Source organism: Saccostrea cucullata, unplaced genomic scaffold (assembly GCF_032062105.1).
Source record: "Saccostrea cucullata isolate Sc308-1 unplaced genomic scaffold, CSIRO_AGI_Scuc_v1 ctg1990, whole genome shotgun sequence".
Lineage (NCBI taxonomy): Eukaryota > Metazoa > Mollusca > Bivalvia > Ostreida > Ostreidae > Saccostrea > Saccostrea cuccullata.
Genome location: NW_026941225.1, coordinates 59,562 through 86,936, shown reverse-complemented (window position 1 = coordinate 86,936; position 27,375 = coordinate 59,562). Strand labels below are relative to the sequence as shown.

General features: G+C 32.4%; 2 protein-coding genes across 2 annotated transcripts in view; both read left to right on the top strand.

Moving 5' to 3' along the window:
* The first annotated feature begins 1,246 nt into the window (after nucleotides 1–1,246).
* On the top strand, nucleotides 1,247–14,087 carry LOC134257465 (transient receptor potential cation channel subfamily M member 2-like). The gene is given in 23 exon segments (XM_062740081.1): nucleotides 1,247–1,415; nucleotides 1,634–1,827; nucleotides 1,914–1,958; nucleotides 2,396–2,467; nucleotides 2,797–2,923; nucleotides 3,231–3,378; nucleotides 3,671–3,782; nucleotides 5,769–5,880; nucleotides 6,293–6,453; nucleotides 6,951–7,058; nucleotides 7,281–7,316; nucleotides 7,665–7,782; nucleotides 8,163–8,315; nucleotides 8,511–8,610; nucleotides 8,725–8,956; nucleotides 9,310–9,372; nucleotides 9,613–9,663; nucleotides 9,665–9,766; nucleotides 10,224–10,490; nucleotides 11,350–11,542; nucleotides 13,204–13,363; nucleotides 13,621–13,790; nucleotides 13,865–14,087. Coding segments are annotated over 23 exon segments (2,997 nt in total). The 3' UTR covers nucleotides 13,969–14,087.
* Nucleotides 14,088–26,871: 12,784 nt separating this feature from the next.
* LOC134257464 (transient receptor potential cation channel subfamily M member 2-like) overlaps nucleotides 26,872–27,375 on the top strand; it is a 33,909-nt gene continuing 33,405 nt past the window's right edge. Inside the window, exon 1 of the mRNA XM_062740080.1 lies at nucleotides 26,872–26,910. Within this exon, the coding sequence (XP_062596064.1) occupies nucleotides 26,872–26,910 (39 nt within the window). The remainder of the gene's footprint in view (nucleotides 26,911–27,375) is intronic.

Here is a 27,375-nt window from a genome sequence, read left to right as displayed (position 1 = left end):
TAAGGATTAGAAGGATCAGAATGAAAACAGTAAGGTTCTCCGAAGAAAATGTGATTTTAAAAAAGATACGTTTCCACATACTGGTAGCTTAAGGCTCAGAAAGGTTTCTGACATCTAAATAAATACATACAATACTACAAGCGAAAGGAATATGTGAACAAGGCAATCCAACTGGAATTCCGCAGATTGGATCAGCTCCTACTTGGAGTAAGAGTCCCCTTCTGACCGTACACTGCTACAATAGCCCCATTTATTGGTCAAATAGAAAGACAAAAGTAGCAGGAAAATAAAATTCGAATAATCCTTTTGAATCATGTCAGTTAATGGATGAAAAAATCTTACAAGACTTCAAAAGATTACTTTATGTGTGTGGAATTTTCAGAGTCCGCCATGTCAAATTTTATTGATAGTTAAAGGGTACAAAAGTGAGGCTGTGATGATAAAATATATACTGAGCGTCCAACCTTGACAAATACTTCATATGTAAAGCTTTCGTATTAGCAAGAATCAAAATGTTGTAAATATTTATTGTTTAAATGATCATTTTAGGTAAATATGTGAGTATAAATTTAAGACGCACTGCAAATTATGTTTTTAAGTCCTACCAAGGAGCAAAAAGTAGCACTATGCATGATAAGAACTAATCAGTTATGAAAAATAACATTTTTTGTGGCTCTTGAATGTTTTTGTTTTCAAAGTGTAATCGAAACTTACCCAGACATGGGCCATATATCGTAAAATATGTTGTTTATACTTATTTTGGTTATTTTACTTTTGAAAGATTTTACATGGAGGACGACTTCTAGTATCAAACATGTCTACAAAACCAGGTGAAGACAGTCACGGTTCAAAGGTGAGGACTATTCAATGATAATAATACAAAATGAATTCAAAACAAAATAGGACTTGGATAAACAGTTAGAGTGTTGAAGAGCCAGAAACAGGCAGTGAATGGGAAGTTAAAATCAGCAATGATGAATGTGTTTTAAAAGTTACTGGTGAATCTTAAACAAATGCATTCACTACTTTACCCCTTTAGCACCAAAGTAATTAAACCAACGTGATTTAGATATCACTATATGAAAATTTTGTGATTTAATGATTAAAACTAAATTTTCAGTCTTAAAATATTCTTATTTCTCTTCATAATAAGCGTTATTAACAGGAATTGTCCAAAAAAGGTTATTGTACGGATTCTTGATTTATTTTATTCTCAGATGTTTTACAATTTTGATTATTTCAATTAATGAACAAGTCTGATGTCGAAAAAGCGTGGACAGAAATTAAAGAAAAAGTTGGATCCACACCATCAATAGTGTTTTCCGTCATTGGAGATTCTGACAGTTTTGTTCCCGTTCCGTGGGCAAAATCAGTGTTCCAAACAGCACTGATTGAGGCGGCTAAAAATGGAGGGGGTTGGTATTTCACAAACAATTAATTTACTTGCAACAAGAGTTTACAATTGCAAAGTAACATATTTATATAGGATAAAGACAAAAACGAGAATGTAAAAGATATGAAATATGTGTTCAGTGTATAAGAAACCTTCTACAACTCTTGAGTAGGAATATAAGGAATTCAGAGGACAAAAGTGTCGCCTGAATAGAAAAAAATCCTGATTTTTTTTCTCTAGATACATGGATACTTTATCGTGGATTTAACTATGGCGTATCTTCCATTGTACGCAGTGCATATCAAAAGTACGGGGACATGGAATTTCGTGCGAAAAGTCGTAAGGTTCTCATAAACGATACAAAAAGACACGTGAAACTAATAGGTATTGCTGGAAAAACTGCATCTTCTAAAGCCCCGCAAGTGACAAATCAGGTACAGTATCTGTTTTAGCAACACTATATTTAACAGTTTAAGTCAATAGGAGAAAAAAATATTATAAAAAGTTTTTATGATTTTAGGAAAGTCAAAATGGGAATATAATTGTAGAAGACTTAGGAGATAAGGTATGTGTTTTTGTCTATTTAGTCATGAATTTCAATGAAATTCATAAATCCTTTTTTTAGAAATGGACGATATTGTCGTTTTTCATACTTTCCCTAAAATATTGAAAAAACTTAAGTTTTGCTAAATTATTCCAAATTTTACTGCTTTACTCTACATAATTGTCTTTAAGATTCTTTCCATCATTAGAAAATATCACTCTGTAGAAGAAATAAAAACTATGTTAAAAAAGCTTCAATAGAAAGTTTTTTAAAAGAAAATATGTTTCAAAATACATGAACATGATTTTAAAAAACGCTATGAATTTTCCTGAATGTTTCCATTTGTATTTTAATGGTGAGAGATGTTCAATTTTATTTCATCGAAGAAATCTCCATATCGACATTTCTTTCTCATTTGTCAAAGGGACTCACTTTTATGATTTTTTTCTGTAATGCAGATTCCCAATATCAATGACAAAAAGGAGCCATATGATTTTCACGAACATTGGATAAGACAAAAACAACTAAAGGTATACGAATCCATAAAAATCATTTTTCTTTAATCGCAAATACAATAGGGCATTTGCATTTCGAAATGCGTTGTTTTGTAACAATTTTTATATTCTATGTTTTGTTCATACATGGATATTACAAAGAAAAATAAAGTATATTACATATCCAAGTAATACGTATAGAGAAAAGAATCCATAAAAATGAATAAAGCAAAACAGTCATAATAAATTAATTGCGTGTGACAATTTAGAATGTTTTTTTTTTTTATTATAGAATATTTTAAAATAGTAAAGAAACCTCCTTTTAAAAATTAAGTTCACAAGAATCACATATTTTCCTATTTAAGACCACCAGTGAATCAACAGAGGCGAAATGCAGCATTGAACCCAGGGACAAGATTGCCTTCTTACAAGGCTTCCAGGAATACGTGTCAAAGAAAGAAGTTCCTTTTCTTAGTCAAACGATAGACATAAGTAATTTATATAACTTATTTCCTTTCATTTCTATACCATGTTTATTTTTTAGCAGAAATATATTGCATTTCTTTATATATATAATTTTGTTCTGAATGTATACACATTTTATATATGAAGACGACTAATATCAGTTACATGCTGTTAAATGTCTGATAAAGTACCTCATTTTTACCAAGCTTTTTATTACAAACTTGTTCTAAAATAACTCTTCAGTGTTAAAGGTATGTATAAAAATATGCCCATAAACACGATTCAAAACATAACTATTAACATTTTATCTTATTTGAATCATCTGTGATTTCAGAATTGCCAATCCCAATTGTCGTAATATCATGTGAGGGTGATATAGATACAATTGAACACATCTCTGAAACTTTGAAAAGAAAGATCCCGGTCATATTAATCAAGGGATCGGGAAGAGCGACGGATCTCATTTTGGACTTCTTGGAAAAGTTTGTATACCTCCTAATGCGGGATGTAAAAATAAAATTAAACTAAAATTTAAAATATTAAAGTCTTCACGAAACTTTTTGGAAAAAATATGTATAAATATTATGAAGCTTGATTTATATATGCAAATGAAATTTACTGAAAAAATAGTGATGAGAAAAGTTTGCATATAGATACTATAGGACTATATCCTTTCCAACTCCCTTCTTCCATTGGGAAAAAAAAGACAACAAACGTTCTTCTTTATTTTGAAATATTTAAGAAGGATTTTACATGTATAAAATTGTTTTGAAGGAAAGACGATTTTAGAAAGAACGCAAGAGTTCTTTTCGGACTTCGATTTGATGAGAATATTAACCGAAGAGTGAGGAAGGATCTAGACGAGATAATCCAGGCATCTGATTTGGTTTGTAGTATGATGAGTTTGGAAAACAAATTAATTTTTATTTAAGATTGGTGAAAAAAGCCTTACATAAGATTATGTAAAATCTAGTGCACGTTCATAAATATACATGTTTATACCGGATAATGAGCCTCATGCAATTAAAGTCTACTCTTGCTAAGAAAAAAGGGAAAAATCCATGAAACCGATTTTTCTGATTCATATTTAGATAGTGTACTAAAAACAAAATTTCGTAAAAGCACAAAGCAATGTAGTAAACACAATAACTTCAATTTTTCTAAAGCCGCCCTCTCTTACTTATCCAGCAAAATACAACCATCCATGATGTGGATTTTGTATCTCCCAATGGCTTATAAACTGCGAACTACGAACCGTTTCTTAAACCATTCAAAATATTTAAAAAATGGTGATAAACAGATGATTACAGTTTCATATACATTTAACAGTTTTAAAAATTAAACTTTCTAAAACTGCCTAGCTTGCTAGCAAAAACAATATACGAGGGTTATCCCAGAAAAAACCAACCTTACATAAACTAAAACAAAAATTTTTCATTTATTGAACAGTGTTGGGAAATGCCTTTTTCGTCATTTTAGCTGAAATCTATTAGGTTGTGACATGTATCTAGAAATACCTTTACAGGGTGTTTATTATCAGTGGTCAGCGAACGGTATTTTCATTTTTAGTTCACCTGAGCTGAAAGCTCAAGTGAGCTTTTCTGATCACCCGTCGTCCGTCTGTCTGTCCGTCCGTCCGTCCGTCTGTAAACTTTTCACATTTTCAACTTCTTCTTAAGAACCACTGGGCCAATTTTAACCAAACTTGGTACAAAGCATTCTTGGGTGAAGGAAAATTTAAATTGTTAAAATCAAGGGCCAAGATCCCTTCCAAGGGGAGATAATCAAGAAAATACAAAAATAGTGTGGGGTCATTAAAAAATCTTCTTCTCAAGAACCACTGGGCCAGAAAAGCTGAAACTTATGTGGAAGCATCCTTGGGTAGTGTATATATTAAATTGTTAAAATCATGACCCCCAATCCAAGTTTTACATAGAAATATATAGAACAAATCTTAAGAAATCTTCTTCTCAAGAACCACTGGGCCAGTAGAGCTCAAACTTATGTGGAAGCATAGTGTAGATATTAAATTGTTAAAATCATGGGGGGTAGGCCACAATAGGCAATCCAAGTTTTACATAGAAATATATAGAACAAATCTTTAAAAATCTTCTCTTCAAGAACCACTGGGCCAGGAAAGCTCAAACTTATGTGGAAGCATCCTTGGGTAGTGTAGATATTAAATTGTTAAAATCATGACCCACGGGGGTAGGGAGGGGCAACAATAGGGAATCCAAGTTTTACATAGAAATATATAGAACAAATCTTTAAAAATCTTCTTCTCAAGAACCACTGGGCCAGGAAACTGAAACTTATGTGGAAGCATCCTTGGGTAGTGTAGATATTAAATTGTTAAAATCATGACCCACGGGGGTAGGGAGGGGCAACAATAGGGAATCCAAGTTTTACATAGAAATATATAGAACAAATCTTAAAAAATCTTCTCCTCAAGAACCACTGGGCCAGGAAAGCTCAAACTTACGTGGAAGCATCCTTGGGTAGTGTAGATATTAAATTGTTAAAATCATGACCCACGGGGGTAGGGAGGGGCCACAATAGGGAATCTAAGTTTTACATTGAAATATATATAGAACAAATCTTTAAAAAAGATCTGCATCACCCAAGTTACTCAGGTGAGCGATGTGGCCCATGGGCCTCTTGTTTTCAAATTTGCATTGACAGCGAATTATCATCTGACTATACGAAAATATAATGTGACTAAATTAAATCCTTAGAAAACATTTGAGACTTTAATTTTAGTTTAATCTCATTCTTTCATTTTTTAATAAATCTAAATACATGTATATAATTGAAAGAAAATTACGAGTGTACTATGACAGCCTTGGTATTTCTTTTTTATTTTCTTTTACAGATAAGTGTCTTTGATGTTAACAGTGATGACCCATTGATGCTCTCGAACATAATTGGTAAAGCAATAATCAACTGCTGGGCTATGGAAAACATTTTAAGAAATAAAAATACAGGTATTTAAATCTAAAGAAGGAATTTTAGCGAGATGTAGATCACGTTTGTTAATTGCATCCTGGCAAGCAAGAGTCCTAAATCAACACGTATCCGTTAGACACCTGGTAAATTTCATACATTATTTCTGGGCTGACTGCAGCTAGGTCTTTCGGAAAAATTTGCTCCGCAAATCTCATTAAGCCATTCAATGATAAACAACTTGTATCACGAGTTTTTGATAAGCCAAATAAACCAAGAATTTAAGTTAATATTGTGTTATGAAAAACTTTTTTTTTCTTAATTAATGCCGATAGATTAATTTTGTTGTGACATATATGCATTTTCTCCTATCTGCTGTCGTGAAATTTCTTTCATATCAGTCGTATTGATACAGTACTTCTAATTCTATTTTTTTTTCAAATTCTTACAAAGAAGCCAAAATGAAAAGTGAGCAAGAGATGCATAAGCGATACCGAGACCCAATAGCGTATGTGTCCGACCCTAAGTACTCCTCCCCGACGTCTTTACCATTGTTCTTCTACTTTGAGTACCAGTTTCTTCAGGAGCAAGGACAGTTAAAAGAACATGGTCACGTAAGACAGTTTTCTTCTTGTAATAATTCGAGCCATGTACTAAATATGGTTAATTATAATGTCTTGGCAATATATTTGTAGATGGTGTGTTCAATTGTTAAAACAATATGAGCTGCAACTTTGATATCGGAATTTTTTATTGCGCAATTATAATTAACTACTTCAAGATCAGAGAAAAAGAATATTTGTAAATCTTGGTTGCTTATTTTTGCAATGGAAGAACTACATTGTACATGTATTAATAAGCTTTGAATAAAGTAAAATTACATTATTGTTGTCGTGCACACTATTGATTTCTAAAATAATAATATGTATTTTCTTGTTTCAAAAGTCTTTCTCTTTAAACAGTTTTGAACTTTAGTATAGTTAAACTGATCATAGAGATTTAAATTACATACTTATTTATCATAATAACACCTTTTAACAGCTAAATAACACTATCAAAAATGCAGGTAATAATGCTTTAATTTTCCTTGATTCTTTTTTTTTTTTTACAGAAACTGCTTTTGGAAGCATTAATTACCAATAGATGTGACTACGTACGAATATTACTTGACCAAGGAGTGCCCTTTGAATTCTTAAATTTAGCAGAATTATACGAACAGGTTGAATAGATGTTATATTTTTAAAGTTTACAACCATTCCAACAGACATTTATATTTCGAAAGAATAAGTAGAATTTGAAAACATGTTTGTGTAAAGTTACACATTTTCCTAAATTACTTATACATGTTGATCTCTTACTGTATCTTTAATTATACTATTTTTTAAAATAGTAATTATCCATTACTAATTAACATGTAGCTTTTGATAAAATCTGTTTTTAGACTAAAGCTGATGCCAGCTTACAGTGGATTCTCCAGGTATGATTTCTCTGTTCCTGATTCAATCTTTAAAAATATTCTAAAATTTAACACTTTATTTAAAGATTGTTGATGAAAACATAGTAGTTTTTTTTGCGGAAATCTTTTTTTTTGTGTGTGTGTGTGTGTAGTGAACATTTTCACAATTAAAATTTGTATGTTTTTGCATAAAAAATCCCTTTAAACATTTTTTTTAGATCCTTGATTTTGTTTTTTTTTTTTTGCCCAGTAAATAATTAAAATGCAGTATCATTTCTCTGTCAACGTAAATTAATTAACAGAAAAGAATTTCTTATTAATGAAAGGCAAAACTACCATATTTTTCTTACTGGAGGCATATTGTTTTAGCAAGCAGACTCTGATGACGCCCAGAATGTTTGGGAGTACATAAGTCAAAACGAAGAGACACAAAAACAGTTCGCTCTATTCGCAATACGATTATTTCGGAAATTCATGGGTTACCCAGGTAAACTGATGAGTTATTTCATGTATTTTATACAATATCTTCCTGACTCTTTTCTACTTTGTAAAAGCAGTTCAAGAAAGAAAATTGGCCCTTTTACAAAAAAAAAAAACCCATAAACATTGTATATCTTAGTTATCATTGCGAGTATCAAATTCTTAATGTAACTTTTCTCAAAATGAGATAAATATTGAATTTCATTTCAATTGCAATTAACAATTAATTTCATTTTAATCACAATTCGAATTCATTTGAAGCGAAATCATTTTCAATATTATTGAAACCATCGTGTAATGTATCACACTAAATGCCTTATTTATCATGATACATGTACTGCATTGAACAAATAAATGAGTTCACAAGGTTTCTTTTTCTTTCGACAGAACTGGAAGACAAGGACGACACTGCAGGAACGGAAGAAATGGGAAGTGAAGAGTCATATAACGTGAAATCCTCTGATATCTTGCTCTGGTCGGTTTTCGCAAATCGGAAGGAAATCGCTGAAATTTGTTGGCTTCGAACACAGAATCACTTATGTAGGCATTGAATGGTTAATCTTAAATTTAAAAAAATCTGATTAAAATGACATAAATTTAATTTATACTGTAATTGAGTTTAAAAAAGAATGATGCTTTTTAATACATTACGATTTTTATCTTTCTGAAAAAATATTAAAGTCAAATTCTTCGAACAGATATAAATTATATTGAATATAACACAAACTATCTTAGTTATAGGTTTAGCTTGTGCTGGAGTGCTGAAAAAAATGTCTGCAAAGGCAAAAAGACTGAAAAATGAAAATCTTTTGAAGGACTTTGCTGATCATTCCAAGTAAGACTCCTATTATGTTTACCATTCTCTTTTTCTGAAGGATGTTCCTGAGGACTATGATATTGTTACTAAAACAATGGTAAAGTTAACAAAGTTTTGCTGTTTCATTTTAAGGATATTTAGAGACAAGTGTCTGGCAATGATGGATTTTATGTTTGACGAAGATGAAGAAAACGCTGTAAATCTGATGGAGGAAGACGTGAGTGTGTGGGGTATAAAAACCAGTCCTCTGGATTTTGCAAATGAAAACTTCATTTATGATATTGTGGCACACAACTGCTCTTATATTAGCATGAACAAAAAGTGGTACAATAACCTGGGTCCCGACAAGTGGACAATATTGAAGGTTTGTATAGTCTAACTTTCACAAATTGACTTACTACAAACAACAAGATAAATGGTCTGTTAAATCAAAAAGGCATCATTGAATTTATAAGATGACAAATTGATTCAATTTGCAAGTGAATACTACTATGACGTAACATTTAGATGAAACTGAATATTATGACAATGCAACACAAAGAAATTTAAGGACATTGGTCTAAACCATGTTTTTTTAATAGAAGTAAGATGTTGAATGCGATACTGAAAACCTGTTCTTGAAAAGTTAAATGTAACTGCAGTTCAATAACCTTGATTTAGAAGATATCGCAGTAGAGGAAATTAAAATATTATTTTCATATTTTTTTCTCTTTTCAGTCTGCCTTTCGAAAACCAGCACAGTTTTTCAGCGCTCCTGTTACAAAATACACAATAAATTACGTAGGTTTTAATTTGAAAAAGTAACACAGTCTGACACACATAAAGGACATGGTCAATAAATTCTTTTCACACGGAATGTTAAAATGTATTCTAAAGTGATTGTTATGAAAATCGTCATAAGAATAGTTAAATCAAAATAGATTTCATAAGTACTGTCTTTAAAGTATGTATGTAGTATTCCACTACAAAAAAGAGAAATATAAATAAAATTGAAATCCTGTTCTTTTCCGTTATTTTCAGCTGATCTTCTTCGTCACAATACTGATGTACAGTGCCTTCGTACTGACCAGTACTGGGAAACGAATACTACTCACAAGGCGCAATTAAAGGATTTGAGTATTTTGTCTACATTTGGGGAGCCGGAGACCTACTGGAAGAACTTATAATCTGCTTTGTAAGATACATTTCTTTAGCTGTAAAATTATCATTGAAAAAGTATCAACTTGAGAAACCTTTTTCATCGCTATATATTTTGATGATGGGTATTTCCTACATTCTTATTTTTTATATCATCAATATCAGTTTTCAAGACTGTGTATTTGGTATTACCGTAATTTGTCTGAATCGATTTTGTCCATGTTTAATGAAACTTTTGAAGAAATATGTTATGTGAATTCAAGTTCAGATAATATGTCACAGAATTGATTCTATATGATTTACAGGTAATATGTAAAACAAATTATTAAACATATGTATATTTTATAGAGTTTATACTAAATTAAACAAATATTTTGATCTTTGAAATTCATTTATATTGATTGATTGATTGATTTTATATTTATAAACACATTTTGTACTCTCAAAATTTATTGATAAAAAATTTCTTTTTTCATTTCTTTGATTTAATATAGGGCTGTCAGGAAACAAGAGATCGGTCACACAAGAGATATTATTCCAGGCTAAAGAGGCACCTGTATGACTCCTGGAATTTGGTGGATATCTTTTCGTATGCCTTAATGTTCACAGCGTTGTTACTGCGCCATTACTATTCAGCCACTGACTTCACTATAGCCAGGAGAGTGTTTTCTCTGTCTCTCCTAGTTCTGTACCTGAGATTCCTAGAATTTTTTAGGGTGTACAGAATTATGGGACCGTTTCTGATAATGATAAAAGAAATGGTAAGTCAGGATTATCTAAAGCCGTAGTTTATAGCTAGAGAGTAAAATTACTTACATTTTGTGTAATCTTATTTTTTATGCGCGCGGATGGCTGGTTCCTGTGCGCATATTGCTTTTGTGCTGTCTGTCTGTCTGTCTGTATGCTAACATTAATCCTTGCCATAACATTTAAATAATGAAAGATAAAAAAATTTATATTTTGTATGCATACTCCACTTATTCAGCTTTTTTAAGTGACACCAATGTCAATGATCTTGTGACCTTGATTGTGACCTATATGCTAAGAATAGCTTTTTTGAACCTTCGCCTTAACTTTTGAACAATAAGATGTAGAGACTTCATATTTGGTATGCATACTCAACTTATTACGGTCTTACAAACTACACCTGTGACCTTGATTGTGACCTGTATGCTAAAAATAGCTTTTTCGTACCCTCGCCATACGTTTTGTACCATAAGAAATAAAAACTTCACATTAGTTGTGTATAGTCCACTAATCAAGTTCTTTCAAATGACACCAACATCAATGACCTTGTAACCTTGACTGTGATCTATATGTTAAAAATAGCTTTTTTCGAACTTTGTTGCCGTGTTTCATAAACACATCTTGTCTTATCAGTAGCAGATATGACATCAGTTTGCAGATGTACATTTATCTGCAATACCATTTATAAAATACAAAAATATCTTTCCTAGAAAAAGAAAAAAAAATGATTTTGTCACTGTTTGGAAGGAATATTTCAAAGGCGTAAGTCGGTCAGGTAATCACTCCCTCTCAGTATCGACCCAAAGTAAATTCCCTGAAGCTTGTATCAAAATAAAAGTCAAGTTGAAATACGTATTTATATTATTTTTCTAGTTGATAGATCTTACCCGTTTCCTTGCCCTCGCTGTGTTTGTTGTACTAGGAGTAGGAGTATACTATCACGCTGTCCTGTGGCCAGATCACACAACTTTATGGAATGGAAATTGGGTCGACTGGAGAATTTGGAAGATAATTTATTATCCCTACTGGCAGTTACAAGGGGAGTCTAACAATAAATACTTGGAAGGTATGTTTAAGACATTCTTATCGAAAATACGTGGATTCTGTAAAATATCTATCAAATTGTAAAAAAAAAAACAAAAAAAAACTGTCCAACCTAAATTAATTAAGGAACGTTTTCTTAGCTCACCTGAGCCGAAGGCTCAAGTGAGCTTTTCTGATCACATTTTGTCCGGCGTCCGTCTGTCTGTAAACTTTTCACATTTTCGACTTCTCAAGAACCGCTGGGTCAATTTCAACCAAACTTGTCACAAAACATCCTTGGGTGTAGGGGATTCAAGTTTGTTCAAATGAAGGGCCACGCCCTCATTCAAGGGGAGATAATTGGGAATTAATGAAAATTTGGTAGCATATTTTAAAAATCTTCTTCTCAGGAATCAGCGTTCCAGGAAAGCTTAAACTTATGTGGAAGCATCCTTGTGTAAAGTAGATTAAAATTTATTCAAATCATGACCCCCGGGGATAGGGTGTGGCCAAAATGGCCGACCAAAGTTTTACATAGAAATATATAGGAAATTTCTTTAAAAATCTTCTTCTCAAGAATGACAAAGCCATAATTCATCAGATTTATATGAAAGCATCCTCAGGTAGTGTAGGTTCAAGTTTGTTCAAATCATGACCCCTAGAGGTTGGACGGAGCCAAAATGGCTGACCAAAGTTTTACATAGAAATATATAGGAAAATTCTTTAAAAATCTTCTTCTCAAGAATGCCTTAGCCATTATTCGTCATATCTATATGAAAGCATCCTCAGGTAGTGTAGATTCAAGTTTGTTCAAATCATGACACCAGGGGGTAGGGCGGAGCCAAAATGGCCGACCAAAGTTTTACATAGAAATGTATAGGAAATTTTTTTAAAATCTTCTTCTCAAGAATGACAAAGCCATAATTGATCAGATTTATATGGAAGCATCCTCAGGTAGTGTAGATTCAAGTTTGTTCAAATCATGACCCCTGGGGGTAGGGCGGGGCCAAAATGGCCAACCAAAGTTTTACATAGAAATATATAGGAAAATTCTTTAAGAATCTTCTTTTCAAGAATGACAAAGCCATAATTGATCATATTTATATGGAAGCATCCTAAGTTAGTGTAGATTCAAATTTGTTCAAATCATGACCCCAGGGGTTAGGGCAGGGCCACAATGGCCGACCAAGGTTTTACATAGAAATACCCTATTATATATAGGAAAATTCTTTAAGAATCATCTTCTCAAGAACTGCAAATCCATGATTGGTCATGGGACTACTTTTGGATTTAAACTTTTCAATAATAAACCAATTTCTACTTTTTCCTAGCCACAGTGCTCAGGTGAGCGATGTGGCCCATGGGCCTCTTGTTTAAGTTAAGTGTGAGTAACTGGTGTGTAAATCACACAGATATGTCACATAGGCATATTTCATGAAGGGAGTGAGCCCTTTATTAAAAAATATATCTACGTGCAAGTCTTTTGTGTTGTACACACCGATAACTCACACATAACTTAAAACATTCCTTATATTTACATCTTACATATGTAAAAGCAACTAAAATATACACTTCTTGAATTTTTCCCTGTCATGTATCGCTTTATTTGACTCTTTATTATTGGACTTATTAAAATAATAATTAATCATAATCGACCCCCGCCTACAATAAGTGATATTGTTTTTTTTTTATTGAATGATGCAGGAGGTATTCTAACAAGCTGTACTAACGTGACGAGCGTCTGGAAGGCGGACCCCTCCATTGATCGCTGTCCTGAGAAGGACTGGACTGTGTCAGCCATAGCCGCCATCTACATTCTGTTCTCAAACCTGGTCTTAGTGAATTTGGTTATTGCCATGTTTAGGTAACTTGAGTTGAAATCTAAAATTAACTTTTGTTCCTTGTTTATTGCTTTAAATAAGCTTATATATGTTTTTTGTATCATATGAGATAAGACTTGAACCTGTCTGTCTTTCAGTCTCTTCTTTGTCGGATAAAATTATTACACAGGAAACATGCACTATATGGGATACGCTCTCGATAGGTCACCATAGAAATGCAGAATATAAGGTTCATGATATTTAATGCTTGAAATAAAAATTTAAATTTTTCTCTTTTTAGTAATACCTTCACAAGAGTTCTAGAAAATTCTGAAACCTACTGGAGGTTTAACACATGCACTGTTATTAACGACTATGTATGGAGAATTCCATCTCCCATCAATCTTCTTCTACCACATCGATTCTGTTGCTGTTTTAAACGAAACAGGGGATGTAGAGAAAAAATTAGAGGTAATTCAATATCACAAATCAAACATGAATGCAGTTGTGAGAGAAGTCTATTCAGAATTTGTTTTTGTTTTCAGGATGTTTTAACAAGGTACAGGAACTGGAGTTTGCGAAAGAACAAAGGATTTATCGAATTCATCTCCAGCGGAACACTGCTTTTGAGATATTCAATAAAATTTAATAGAGGAAATGGATTGCTTTACCATTTATTTTAGGACATTATATAACAAAATTGATTCAAAGGTTTCATATAATAAAAATTAAGACTTGTCTTCAAATGTTCTAAAATTTTAAATTTATATACGATGGATTCTGCTTCAAAAAATATTTCATGCTTAGTCATATTTAATAACAAAATAATAAAGGTGTGTAGATTGAGACTATTTAGTGAAGTTTTTTCTACAAAAACCTGAATCTCAAAACGCAATCTTTGAAAGATGATTGGTTTATATTGATTGTTTGTATGTTGGTAAACCTCCCTCTCATTAAAATTATTGGTGAAAGAAGTGTTAATTATCAAATGTCACAGGTTTTACAAATATATCTACATGTATAATAGAAACCTTACACTCCTTCAGAGTGTTGTATTAAGTTTTAGTTTCATATTAAATCTGAGAATCGGAAGATTGAACAGATATATGAGATATATTTAATATCCCTGAAGATTATCCAAGGGGCACCAAATGAATTCCTTGAGTCTGTGTCCCTTAAGGTAGGTCGCGGGTTTACTGCATAAAAATTTTTACGAGAAAACATATTCTGAAAATTTGATAAAATGTTCCTTAGAATTTAAATCGTATCATCTGTAATTTTTATTAAATTTGCCTAAGTAGTTGTTATAGTACTGTAAACGCGGTATAGTTTTTAATCCTTTTTGACGCTTTTACCATTGAAATATATGGGGAAATGACGTTTTAAAGCCAATTTTGTGAAAACAGTTTCTTTTAAAAAGGTTGGATAACTTTTTAAAGACGTAGACGAATTATTCAGGAATTTCAAAATGTCAAGATGAGGTAACATCAAAACCATTAATATAAAAAATCAATATGCCTTCTCGCTAGATTTTTTGCTAAATAATTTAAATGTTTTCTTTTAAAATGCTAAAATTTGGCGTTTATGGCGTTATAAATATCTACAATGTCATTTGTTGAACAGTCACGTTTACAGTACGAGTATAAATATATTGACCTATGGGATATGCAAGAATTAAAAAGTGAGCAGGGGGGGTTACCTGCAATGTTCTTTATATATTAGTTGCAAGCTATAGTATATGGTTCTAAATTTCAAGCATTTTTTAACTTCGAATTTTCTATATTAAATTTCAATACGCAAAATGTAAAACACTTGCTTTTAGCTTTTACACGTTGAGCTTTTGTCATAAAAAACATATAAAAAAAAATATACTTGTAAATTGTTTACAGTGTTTTGTAAGTCTTAAAATCCAGGTGTTTGAATAAATTTGGTTTTTAAAATGCCTTTCACAATTTATTAGCAAAACAAGGCGAGTGCACGAGGTTTGAATACATAACAACCAACCAATATTAATAAATAAATGATAATTTAAAAAAAAACCAGGAAAATACTTGTAATTAAATATAACTCGTTTTTAGTGATGAAGATTAATTTCCATCCTGAAATATATACGCATATTTTTGCCCCGGCTTTGATTTGAAGTTCCCCTGAGTTTCAAATAACGTGCGCACATAAAATCCCTCAAGTTTCTCGCTAAGCAATTTTTTATTCATGATAACTTTCTTTCTGCAAGCCAAAACTTTTACGCTGATTTATTCTGATTGACTTTTAGCAGTTTAGTTACACTCCAAATATAATTTATTGCTTTCATTTGGTATTGTATTTGATTAGTCCTTAGACATTACATATAATCACACCAGAATTCAGACTGAAATTTAATTATAAAACATGTACAAGGTTTACTTACAAAAGCATGCACTTTGTGTTAAATCTACTTTTAAATTCGTACAGACTTGAAGTCATTTGCAGAGAATTGAACGGGAAACAACGTGACGTTGCCTTTGTGACGTAACTTATGTCATAATCAAATGTGCACAAAACAACCGCTCGAATCGTCAAAATTGTGTACCAAAATTGATGACAAAAGCAATTAAACCCGCGCGCGACCTACCTTAAAGACCCAAAAGGTGTGACGCGGATTTTTACTGGACGTCACATCTATCGGTATATCATTTTATTATATACCCATCAATTTCCTTGTTTTTGTTACTGTTAATTTTACAGATTTTCCGGATCACCACACTGTGGTTTTCTGAATCCATATCACCACTCTCTGAAACTGATGACGAAGTACACAAAAATATGACGTTATTTTTCTTGTGCGTTAAAAAGTCCCTTGTTATTATGCTTTGTTTTATGGATAAATATTATACAATTGATCTCTAAAGTTTTATTCTGCTATATTTAGCTAGTTATAAGGGGGTATATAATAAATTTATCATTATAACAGTAATTTTATCCGAAGAGCCGTATCACGTCTCGTTGACAGGCGCGGATCATCAGATCAAACTCGACGCTTCGCGTCTCGTTAGATCTGATGATCCGCGCCTGTCAACTCGACGTGCTACGACTCTTCGGATCAAGTTACTATTATAATAATATATATGTCTTATTCTTTGAACTCATGAATAAATGATACCGAAAGTCAAGTATCCTCGTGAACAGACTGTTCACTAGCAAAGGTACTTGTTCGGTGTTTACATGAAACATGCGGAGAAAAGGAAGTATTGAAGATTAAAAGTCCATAAAACATTACAAAATAGGGCAAACACATACCAACTAAACATCAGAGATGGGATAGGGTGCAATGGAGGAGTAAGCATCCCCTGTCTACCGGTCACATCCGCAATAACAATTGTAAAGAAAAACGTCAGGTCAATCAACATTTGACTCAATGATATATTGTATCAGCTGACAAGACATTGTATCAACTATGGACTTTCTAATATTTTTTGTTTAATTAACTTGTTTATCAAAAGTTAACCTCATTTCAGAAATTGTACATTCGTAGATCATGCTTTTGCGTATCGAATGAGCTGAAAGATATAAAAACTGTACGCAGGTGATGAGTGAATATTGCTGCATAAATAAGGGAAGTTCTATTGAAAAGTTAAAGTCATCACGTTTATCCTTGAACTTTGCTGTTAAATTACCAATAACGTCTTTTTCGAGTAAAATATCCAAATTTAAAACAGATGTGTTTGACTCTGTGGTATATTTTATCTAAAGCTCACCAGGACATACTGCATAAGAATGGTAATAACTTGCTCATCATACCAATGTACTTAGTTAATACCCAGGAACAGAGAAGAAGATTTTCAAAGAATTATTGCATTTTCACTATGTAATCAATAGAGCCCCCCCCCCCCAACACCAGAACTAAACCCATGTTCCTGGGGCCATAAAATTCACAAATCTGAAGGAGGCACTCTTACTCATCATAAATATGTACTTAGTTTGTTTATTTGATACCCAGGAGCAGAGAAGAAGATTATCAAAGAATTAATGCATTTTCACTATATAATCAATAGAGCCCCGCCCTAACACCAGAATCCCTGACCCTGCGGCCATAAAATTCACAAATCTGAAAGAGACACTCTTGCTCATTATAACTATGTTCTTCATTTGTTTGTTTGATACCCAGGAGCAGAGAAGAAGATTTTCGAAGAATTTATGCATTTTCACTATATATTCAACAGAGTCCCGCCCTTACACCAGAACCCCTGACCCTGGGGCCATAAAATTCACAAATCTGAAAGAGGCACTCTTTCTTATCATAAATATGTACTTAGTTTGTTTATTTGATACCCAGGAGCAGAGAAGAAGATTTTCAAAGAATTTATGCATTTTGACTATATAATAAATAGAGCCCCGCCCTTACACCATAGCCCCTGACCCTGGGGCCATAAAATTCACAAATCTGAAAGAGGCTCTCTTGCTCATCATAACTATCTACTTGGTTTGTTTATTTGATACCCATGAGCAGAGAAGAAGATTTTCAAAAAAAATTATGCATTTTCACTGCATTAATCAATAGAGCCCCACCCTAGCACTTGAACTCTGACCCTGGGGCCATGAATTTCACAATTTTGGTAGAGGACTCAATGCTGATTACAACCATACGAACAGTTTGACTGCTTGATGCCCAGGAGTTAAGAAGAAGATTTTTAAAGACTACACTAATTTTAGTGGTCTTGGCCCCACTCCCAAGGTCCCAGTGGGGCAGGGACCATAAAAATCAAAATTTTCGTTCCCCTTTACCCATAGATACTGTATGCCAAAATTGGTTGAAATCAGTTCAGTGGTTTCAAAGAAGAAGCTGAAAATGTTCAAATGTTAACACAAGACGCACGACACCCGACGACGGACGAAAACGGATAGCAATAGGTCACTTGAATTTACTTAGGTGACCTAAAAATCCTCGTGGAATACCTTGCTAAAGAATAGCTGAACCACTCTAATCAATTTTTGAGAGGAGCCAATCCTAAAATGTTAAATTTTTTAGCGTTTTTTTTTACTAAGCGGATTTTTCTCATTAAATTTTCATTGAAAATCGTCACAATTTAAAACTGATAAAATGTTTTAAACATTTCTTATTTGACAATGTACTATTTGGAGTTCAATCCATGGCAATACATTGTACTTTCGGCATAAAATAACTCGATTGTCACTGCTGTAAACAATGCCATGTTCCTCAGAGATTGAGCTTTCTCGAATCGTCTGCAAAAGAGCGGTAGTAAGTTAGATAACAAAGAGGTAATGGCGATATTACATATTGTCAATACGTCGTCGATATATCGAAATGTCGAGGTGAAGGCCACTGCAAGTTATTTCTTCTTTTCATGTATAAGATTGTGGACAAATTCTGCTTCATATGAATAAAAAAAATAGGTCTGTTATTAACGGGGCGCAATCGGTATTCATGGGAAATAGAATAATTCGGCCTTTTCCTTGGTTATCCAAATCGTATGAAGGAGTTTGTATTAAGAGACAAGCTTCATAATGCGGGTGTTACTGTCTATTGACAAAAAACAATATATATGTTAATGAAAGATTATTTTTAGATATCATTTAAAAATTTTTTTCACGTACAAAAAGTAAACTAGAGGCACTGTGAGCAATGGGCTCACTAAATGATACCCCCGCCTCCCATAATGTCGATGTTTTGCTATTGTTATACGGTAATGTGTAAAGAGGAATAATCTTATCAAATGTTATCCAGAAACTTCTATAGGTGACGTCATAGGATATAAATATAGAATATAATGGCAATGTCCACGTTTTGCTATGGGAAACCTAAAATACCTGTCGAATAGAAAAAGTAAAATAGGGGGTGCACAATGGCAATATGTATTAAAGATTCTGTGAACGTTTCATTAAATTTCACTCAGTAGTATACGAGGAGTTGCGGATAAGAGATGTGTACCCCAAAGCGTAACAGACGGACGGACGGACGTACAGACGGACAGACGGACGGAATTAACGATTACTATATACCCTCCCGCTTTTCAAGCGGGGGGTATAAAAAAATGTAACATTTGATAACAAAAAATAAATATGATCAACACCTATAAAATTGCAAAAAAAAAAAAAATCTTGCAAGTAAAAAAAAAAAAAAAAAAAAAATAGAAATTCTGTTCCTTGCATCATGAAAGATATGGAGATAACGAACAGTTTTCAATATCAAAGTCCATAAAAAAAAATAGGAGTAGAGCAAACATGGACCTCTAAAACATCAGAGGTGGGATCAGGTGCCATGGAGGATTAAGCATCCCCTGCTGACCGGCCGCATCTGACATAAATCAACATTAAACAACATTAAGAAAATTATAATAAAAGAATTACTGAGTAAAAATTTCGAAACTTTTCAGTTTCAAAGAAAATCGATCCAAAATTTACTACAAAATTTACTACATGTATATACAACCATAAGGGTTTGTTTTAAAAGAATATTTTTTGAGTAACCTTTATTAAACCGAAAGTAGGATTTGTGGAACGAGACAACCAATTTAAATGTCTCGAGTGCACCTCGATTCATATTTCATCGTTTTCAAAAAAAAAAAAAAAAAAATCGTTTAAATCACACAAAGAACGCAGCGATCTAGTACAAGGTTTTCTTCAAAGAGAGCTGTTTATTTGCTGACTTGACAATTAGCTCGAAATAATTGTAATTTTACACCTAAATCGACAAAATTGTTTTGAAAACTTCATCTTGACATTTATGCCATAATCAATAGCTTTGGAAGGAGGGTTTTCTTCTGATCTTCTAAAAAAATATAGAAAGTAATGCAGATCTGATTTAATGTTTTGGAATTATTGTTTTTAATGTAATGTGAGGATTTAACATTGTGCTGGAGGAGAACTCATGAACAGGACAGTCTTGAAATGGTATATATATTTTTTTTATCACGACATAAAATGAAATGTTAAAGGTATTGCATATTGTCAAGTGTTTCTTCCCAGTTTCAAAAAGTGCGAAGAAGAGAAAATTCAAAGAGAGAAACATATTACGCCTATTATTGTACGGCTATTTAAAAAAATACGAAGTTATATCATATGAATTTTATTGATTCACTTCGGGAAAGCTCGCTCTTATAGTCAACTATTTATGAAAGCTAGTTACTTCAAAATGATTAACATATGTTTGAAATATTTTTTTAAACACGGTCCCGAAAGATTTTTTTTTTATTTTACTGCATTAAAGTTTTGAATGCGACATTATTGTACTATATGTGGAAGGAATATGTGTCAATTTCAGATTTAAGTAATTCTGGTTCAATTTCGTCATGTTTAATAAAACTTCTGTCTGCAGCGAAATAGAAATTGCTCCAATTTGCAGATCTTGAATTTCGTTAACATGATAACGTAATCAATAATATTTCCTGTTCACTTTCGAAATAATACTGGTATACTTTACAATGTCATCCAAAAGTCAAAGATCGTAACACTTATCTTTTTTTTCAAACAAATACTAATACTAACGAATGCAGTTTTACCTTAATTATGTTCCCCAAACGAAGTTGGGGAACATATTGTTTTTACTCTGTTTCTTATTATTATTATTCTTATTCTTATTATTATTATTTTTCTTCCTGGGAAAATTTTGTCCGCGAGTGATCTTGTAAACTACACATTCGACTTATGTGAAACCTTTTTAGGGTAAGTAGGCATGTTATGTAGATTTGCGGAATCAAGGTCATTTTGCGCGCACGTGCTTGCAAGAGCGCGCACGTGCAAAACTTGAAATGACCAATATATAATGGATATAACCGTAACTTTTCTATTTTTAGACAAAATGTTTTGAAACTCATAATGTAAGGATATATGAGTAGTATGCACAAGATGACATGGTCAAAATAGCAAGATCGCACGAGCAAGCACGTGCGCTTCGCTCTGATTGGCTGAAACTAAAGTCTCAATATCTTTCTTGTTTTTTGATAAAATCATTTGAAATTTTGAACATAGTCATACATTAGGGAGATCTACAGCCCGTATTAAAAAAAATATCATGAAAGCATGTGCATGCACGTGTGCTTGCAAGAGCTCGCACGTGCAACACGAGAAATGTCCAATATAATTGATACAGACGTAACTATTTAAATTATTGATGATATGCTTTAAAACTCATATTAGAAGTATATACTAGAAGCATAGACAAGATGACATGGTCAAAAAAGCAAGATCTCACGCGCATGCACGTGCGCTTCGCTCTGATTGGCTGAAACTTAAGTCTCAATATCTTTCTTGTTTTTTGACGAAATCCTTTGAAATTTTAAACATAGGCATGTATTAGGATATCCTACAATAATATATGTAGCAATTATCATGAAAACGCGTGCATGCACGTGCGCTGCAATCTGATTGGCTTATGCTTTAAATAGCTATAACTCCCTTGATTTTCAACCAAACAGGATGGGATTTGGAACATTGATAGATATAATAGATTTCTACAAGAATATATGGTCAACATGCACATGGATACATGTGCATGTACGTGCGCTGCAATCTGATTGGCTGAATCTTTGAACAGCTATAACTCCCTTGGTTTTCAACCAAACAGGGTGGGATTTAGAACATAGACAGATGTAATGGACTTCTACAAGAAAGTATGGTCACCATGCTCATGTGAGCACGTGCGTGCACGTGAAATGAGTAAAATAAAAAATACACTTGAATTAGCGTATTTTTAAATACTTTTGGATCAAATACTTTGATATTTAGTATATTAAAATATATAGATTGTTAAGACAAGATTATATGGTCATTACGCACGTGCATTCACATGCGCACGCGTGCAATGCTAAAATTTGAATGAAATTGGTACACTTCTGGGTAAACGTTGCTAAAGTCTCAAATGCATAGTTTGTCTTATTTAATGAAGCTTATAGGGAATATGGCACCAAAAGGGAGTTGGGGAGCGTTTGGGGAACATCTGTAACGGTCCCCGTTACAATTAGCACTAGTTAAAATTATAACATAACTCTTTTTTGATGCACTGCGATATTTTAAGAATTTTTAATAAGTAAGTATGGTCGTATAAATTCGTTTGAATCCTTTATTTAAAATAGATCTTTCAGGATATACTGCAATCTACAACACTGACGTCCTAGAATCAAACCTTCTAGAATAGTTTTTATTTAAACACTGCATGCCAGAACATGTACAGGTTTTATAACCCTACAACTCATAAATTACAAACAAAAGTCACAACAATATCAAAGAAGGATGATTCAGTAAAGACCTTTTCTTCAGATCTTAGAAAGATCATAAAACAAAGAAGAACAGAAAATCAAATAATTCAATTAGTAGCAAATATCCTTTCTTTGTGAATTAATATTTTTTGCTTCAACTAATCTAAAATGCAAATTAAGGGCATTTAGAGTCATCAATTAGAGTCTTGGATGTTCTTGATAAACGCAATATTTTGCAGAAGAACCTATGCCTCAATAAATATGTGAGGGATGACATTAAAAAGAAGTTTAAATGGTCTTTTTAGATTTGTTTTGTCTGTCAATGTTAATTGAATATTTACCTGCCATTGATTTGAGATGTCAATCTGATCACTAGTATTATATGAGCGATGACTATTTGATTTCGAAAAAGCTACTTGTTAATATACCATGAAGTGCTGTGTGTGTGTTAAATGTATTATATCTAGCGTGTACAATATTTGGCGGAAATTGATTTTTGAACAAGTTCGTGTAGATTTGATTTAGCGCATTTCCTAATATTTCTATTAATGTGTATATGTCTAAGACATTAAGCGTTGTACTTGAATTAGCGGAAGTGTCTTTTCGCCAAAACGCTAAAAAGAATACATTATCATAAAGAATGCGAATTTTACTCAGACTGTCACTCGAAAGCTTCAGTCGAGTAGTCTTTAAAAGTTTAATCATGATTCTGTAGAATACATAAATTGGCGTATTCAAAATTTATTGCAATCAGTTGGTTTTGAGTTGTTGGCGTATTCATAAAGAAGCGAAACACAATTCCGGTCTGTATATTGATTTTATAAATGTTTTTAGAGGTGTTAAATTAACCGTTAATGAATAATAGCATCAATGTCTGCGCCAAGGTCGTTGAAGTATTAAGCCCGATTTATTCAGTACACGCATGAGCATTCAAAGAAGCAAACAAAGAATCATGTATAATTTGGTGTCCATACACATCCTTGGGCTTCTATTGCATAGCTAAACATCCATTTCCTTCATTTAATATACCATTCAAAAAATATCAACTAAGTTTGTGATGTTATCCTGTTTTTTTGTAAGTATTAACAAATTGCATTGTTTTTTGTTTTTTTTTTGTCATCCTGACATTAAGTTAACTGTGTTAAAAAACATTCTGTAAAAAATGTCACGCAAATAATTCCACTAGAACAAACAAGTAGCAAATAGTTACATGTAAGCATGGCGTGAATACGATTAAATTACAGTCAGTTTTTAAGAGTATATCTAATATGTTTAATCTATTAGCAAATCATGTCTCTAATCACAAAAAGTTCTTGAGGTGATATTTTTATTGATTTTTCGACATTTACATTTCGATCTTATTCAAAGCTTTAAAATCTATTTTTGGATATTGCGCTGCTTTTGGTACTTAAAGATCAGGGTTTATTTCTGTGTAAGTAATGTCATATAGACTCTTTATCAAAGACCAATCATACGACGTCATTCGCACAACTTCCAATAAATCGTGCACCTGATTTGTACTGAAAATTGTCTTTTAGGACACATAACACAAACAACTTTGTCAAAAAATTGAAATAATTTCTTCAGCCATGTTTCAATGAGTAAAATAAAGGATTTCAATCATGTAGTTTTTTATATTTCAAAATTTCTTTAGAAATTAAGGGGATTTGAAATGATTAATTTGTATAAATTATGAAGGATGGTTTCCGAGAGAAACAAATTTTGAATATCATAGAAGGTTGACGTTGACGTTTATTTTCCAAAGATTTATTATTTGCAACGAAAAAGGTTAAAAAAACATACCAATCAAGATATCCAGTTTTTGGATTGTATCGTCTGACCTCAAAATGTTATTAAATTCAAAAGATACTTTCATATAAAATATGACTAATAATCATTGTTTTTCTGTTTCATTATCCAGTACACCCGTCTCAGTGACTTATGAACCTTGTTGTGTTCGATATCACTTATGGCAGAAATGCCGCCTACGTGGCTCAGTGGTTAGAGCTGTTCTGGACCCGCGGAGTAAGGACTCTATCCTTTCGACGCAAGTTCAGGTCCTACTGTAGGACGTGAATACTGATCATTATTAATAATAATATCAATGCAAATATTTCTCCTATCATAAGCTTTTGTCCATTCAAGCTCACCTGATCTGAAACCTCAAGTAAAGTTTTCCTATCAACCATAATCCGTCCATTCGTCTGAAAACTTTTCAGCTTCATCTTTATCAACTTCTTCTGAAGAACCACTTTGCAACTTCAAACCAAAGTTGGAACATTCTTAGGTGAATGGAAATTTTAATTTTTAAAATGAAGGGACAAGCTAACTACCAATGGGAGAGAATCAAAAGAGATTTTAAAAAATTATCTCAAGAATCACTGAGACAGAAAACTTAAAAACATAAAATCTTATGCGGAAGTATTATTGAATAGTGTTAATTATTGATATTTGAAATTATGACCCTCGGGCTAAGGTCGCGGTTATGATAGCGATTCCAAGTTTTACACTAAATTATATACAGGGACTTTCTTGAAAGATCTTCTTCACAAATAGCACTGAGCCAAAAAAGTGGAAACTTATGTTGAAGCTTTATCGAATAGTGTAAATTCTAGATTATTATTCAAATCATGACCCCCGGGGGTAGGGTGGGATCATTATATGGAATCCAAATTTTACATTTGAATAATATAGAAAACATCTTTTAAAATTATATATTTTTCTGAAGACCTACTGAAATACTAAGTCTTTGGTTGAAACATTCTTGTGAAATGTGGATACTAAATTGTTAAAATCCTAAATCCTGGGGGAGAATGGGCCATAACAGATAAAACAAGTGTGGAAATCTAGTAAAGAACAACAGGGCCAATTACTCAGGTGAGACTTGCGGCCTTTGGGCCTCTTGTTGGATGTTAACTTGATGTAGAGACAATTTAACTTACTAACAACTAAAGAATATTCAAAACTGGATGTTTCAGCTCTGCAAACTTACCGTATTCATGTAAAATATATATTCTATCACGTATAGTTCATATATCATCTTCTTAATTGTAACGTATTTGTATAATTTTAAACAAAAGTAGGATAACTAATAGATATGTTGATTTTACAGGGATTTCGAAAGTATTCACTTTTTTAATGATAAGGTTTCGAAAGTGATTTAAAAAAAGACAAGTTTATTTATTTTAAATATATAAAATATGTATTACATTTTTTTTCCGAAGCAGGTTTGTCCTCTGGAAATTGTATTGTCTATTTTGTACGATACCTGTCAATTTTATTGAGTTCAATAAAAAGAAATATATAACTTGAATATTACTGACGTCAGCGAATTAAGAAAAACAAATTATCTATTTCCTAATAATATTTTTCGTTTAGCTTCATCATACAATATATACATATGCAGTCTTTCAGAGACTTTGATAATTTTGTTTTAATTAATTGAATCGAAAATTTTAAATAACCGGATATAGTTCGTAATAATGTTTTTATTAACAAAGGTTTTAAAAGAATGATTAATTTTGAAGAAAATTAACACAGTATGATATATCTTATATAAAACATGTTCGTACACACCTCTATTACATATTTTTTTATATAAATTACATGTATATCGTTTTTGTTTTATTAGAACCACATTTTGCATAAAACTCTAAAACTTGAAAATAAGTTTTGAACGCATAACAATATGGAATCCGGATAGATCCACGTAGTTCACTACCGCATCATCGCACCATTGAGGTTTAGGTCGATAGTGCGATGAAAAGATAATGCGATGACGATGAAGCGATGGTGCGATAACGATGGAGTGATGGTGCGATAGCGCGATGACGATGATGCTATGGCGCGATAATGCGATGACGATGGTGCGATAATGTGATGACGCGATGGTGCCATAATGATGACACGATGATGCCATGACAATGGTGCGATAGTACGATGATGATGATGAAGCGATATTTACTATCGCTCAATCGTGCTATCGCACCATCGTCATTGCATCATCGCGCCATAACATCATCGTCATCGCGCTATCGCATCACCGTTTCATCGTTATATTGCCATCGCATTATCGCGACATCAACCTTTAAGTTGATGCTCGATGGTGCGATAGTGGACTGCTTGGCCCTATCCGGATTCCATATAACACAGCATCTTGATAATTAAAGTTTTCCTTGGTATGACAAAAAAATATTGTATTATTTCATATAAATGATATGAATTTATACTAAAATAGCTCTTACTTTAAGGAACATTTATTTAATTAAATCTTATTTACTAAAGTTACTCTGTTTTGTTAATATAATATAATTATTTTTCAGAGTTTGCATTGACGGCCGGTGGACATATTACAAATAAAAATGTCTTCTGATAAACCGTCAGGAAGCAAAAGCTTCAAGGTGAGAACTGTAAACAGACAATTTAAGGTTAACCTTTTTTCTTCTTGGTGTCATTGAACACACCAGAAAATGTTAATAATAGATTTGAATAGCCCAAATATCATTATCTGTATTAACAATCCATCTAAATACATGTACCATATACAGATTTGAAAGCACATTTGGTATGTTTCATTAGCTATTCAACTCAAAATTGTAAATGCGATATGTCCATTCCGCGAAAATGTAATATGGTAGGGAAAAAATGCATACTAAGTAATGTTTCCCATGCTAGCTATATGACAATTAAAAACTAATTTGTACATAATGAAAAAAAGTTATCTTAATTGAATTTTTAATTCATAATTTTAATAACGACTGAGCACTGAGAGCAATACCATTTACAGAAAACGATTCTTTGATTTTAATTTTACACCTTTCTTTCATCCTCTTTTCCATAAGGCATAGTCAATAACTGAATACTTC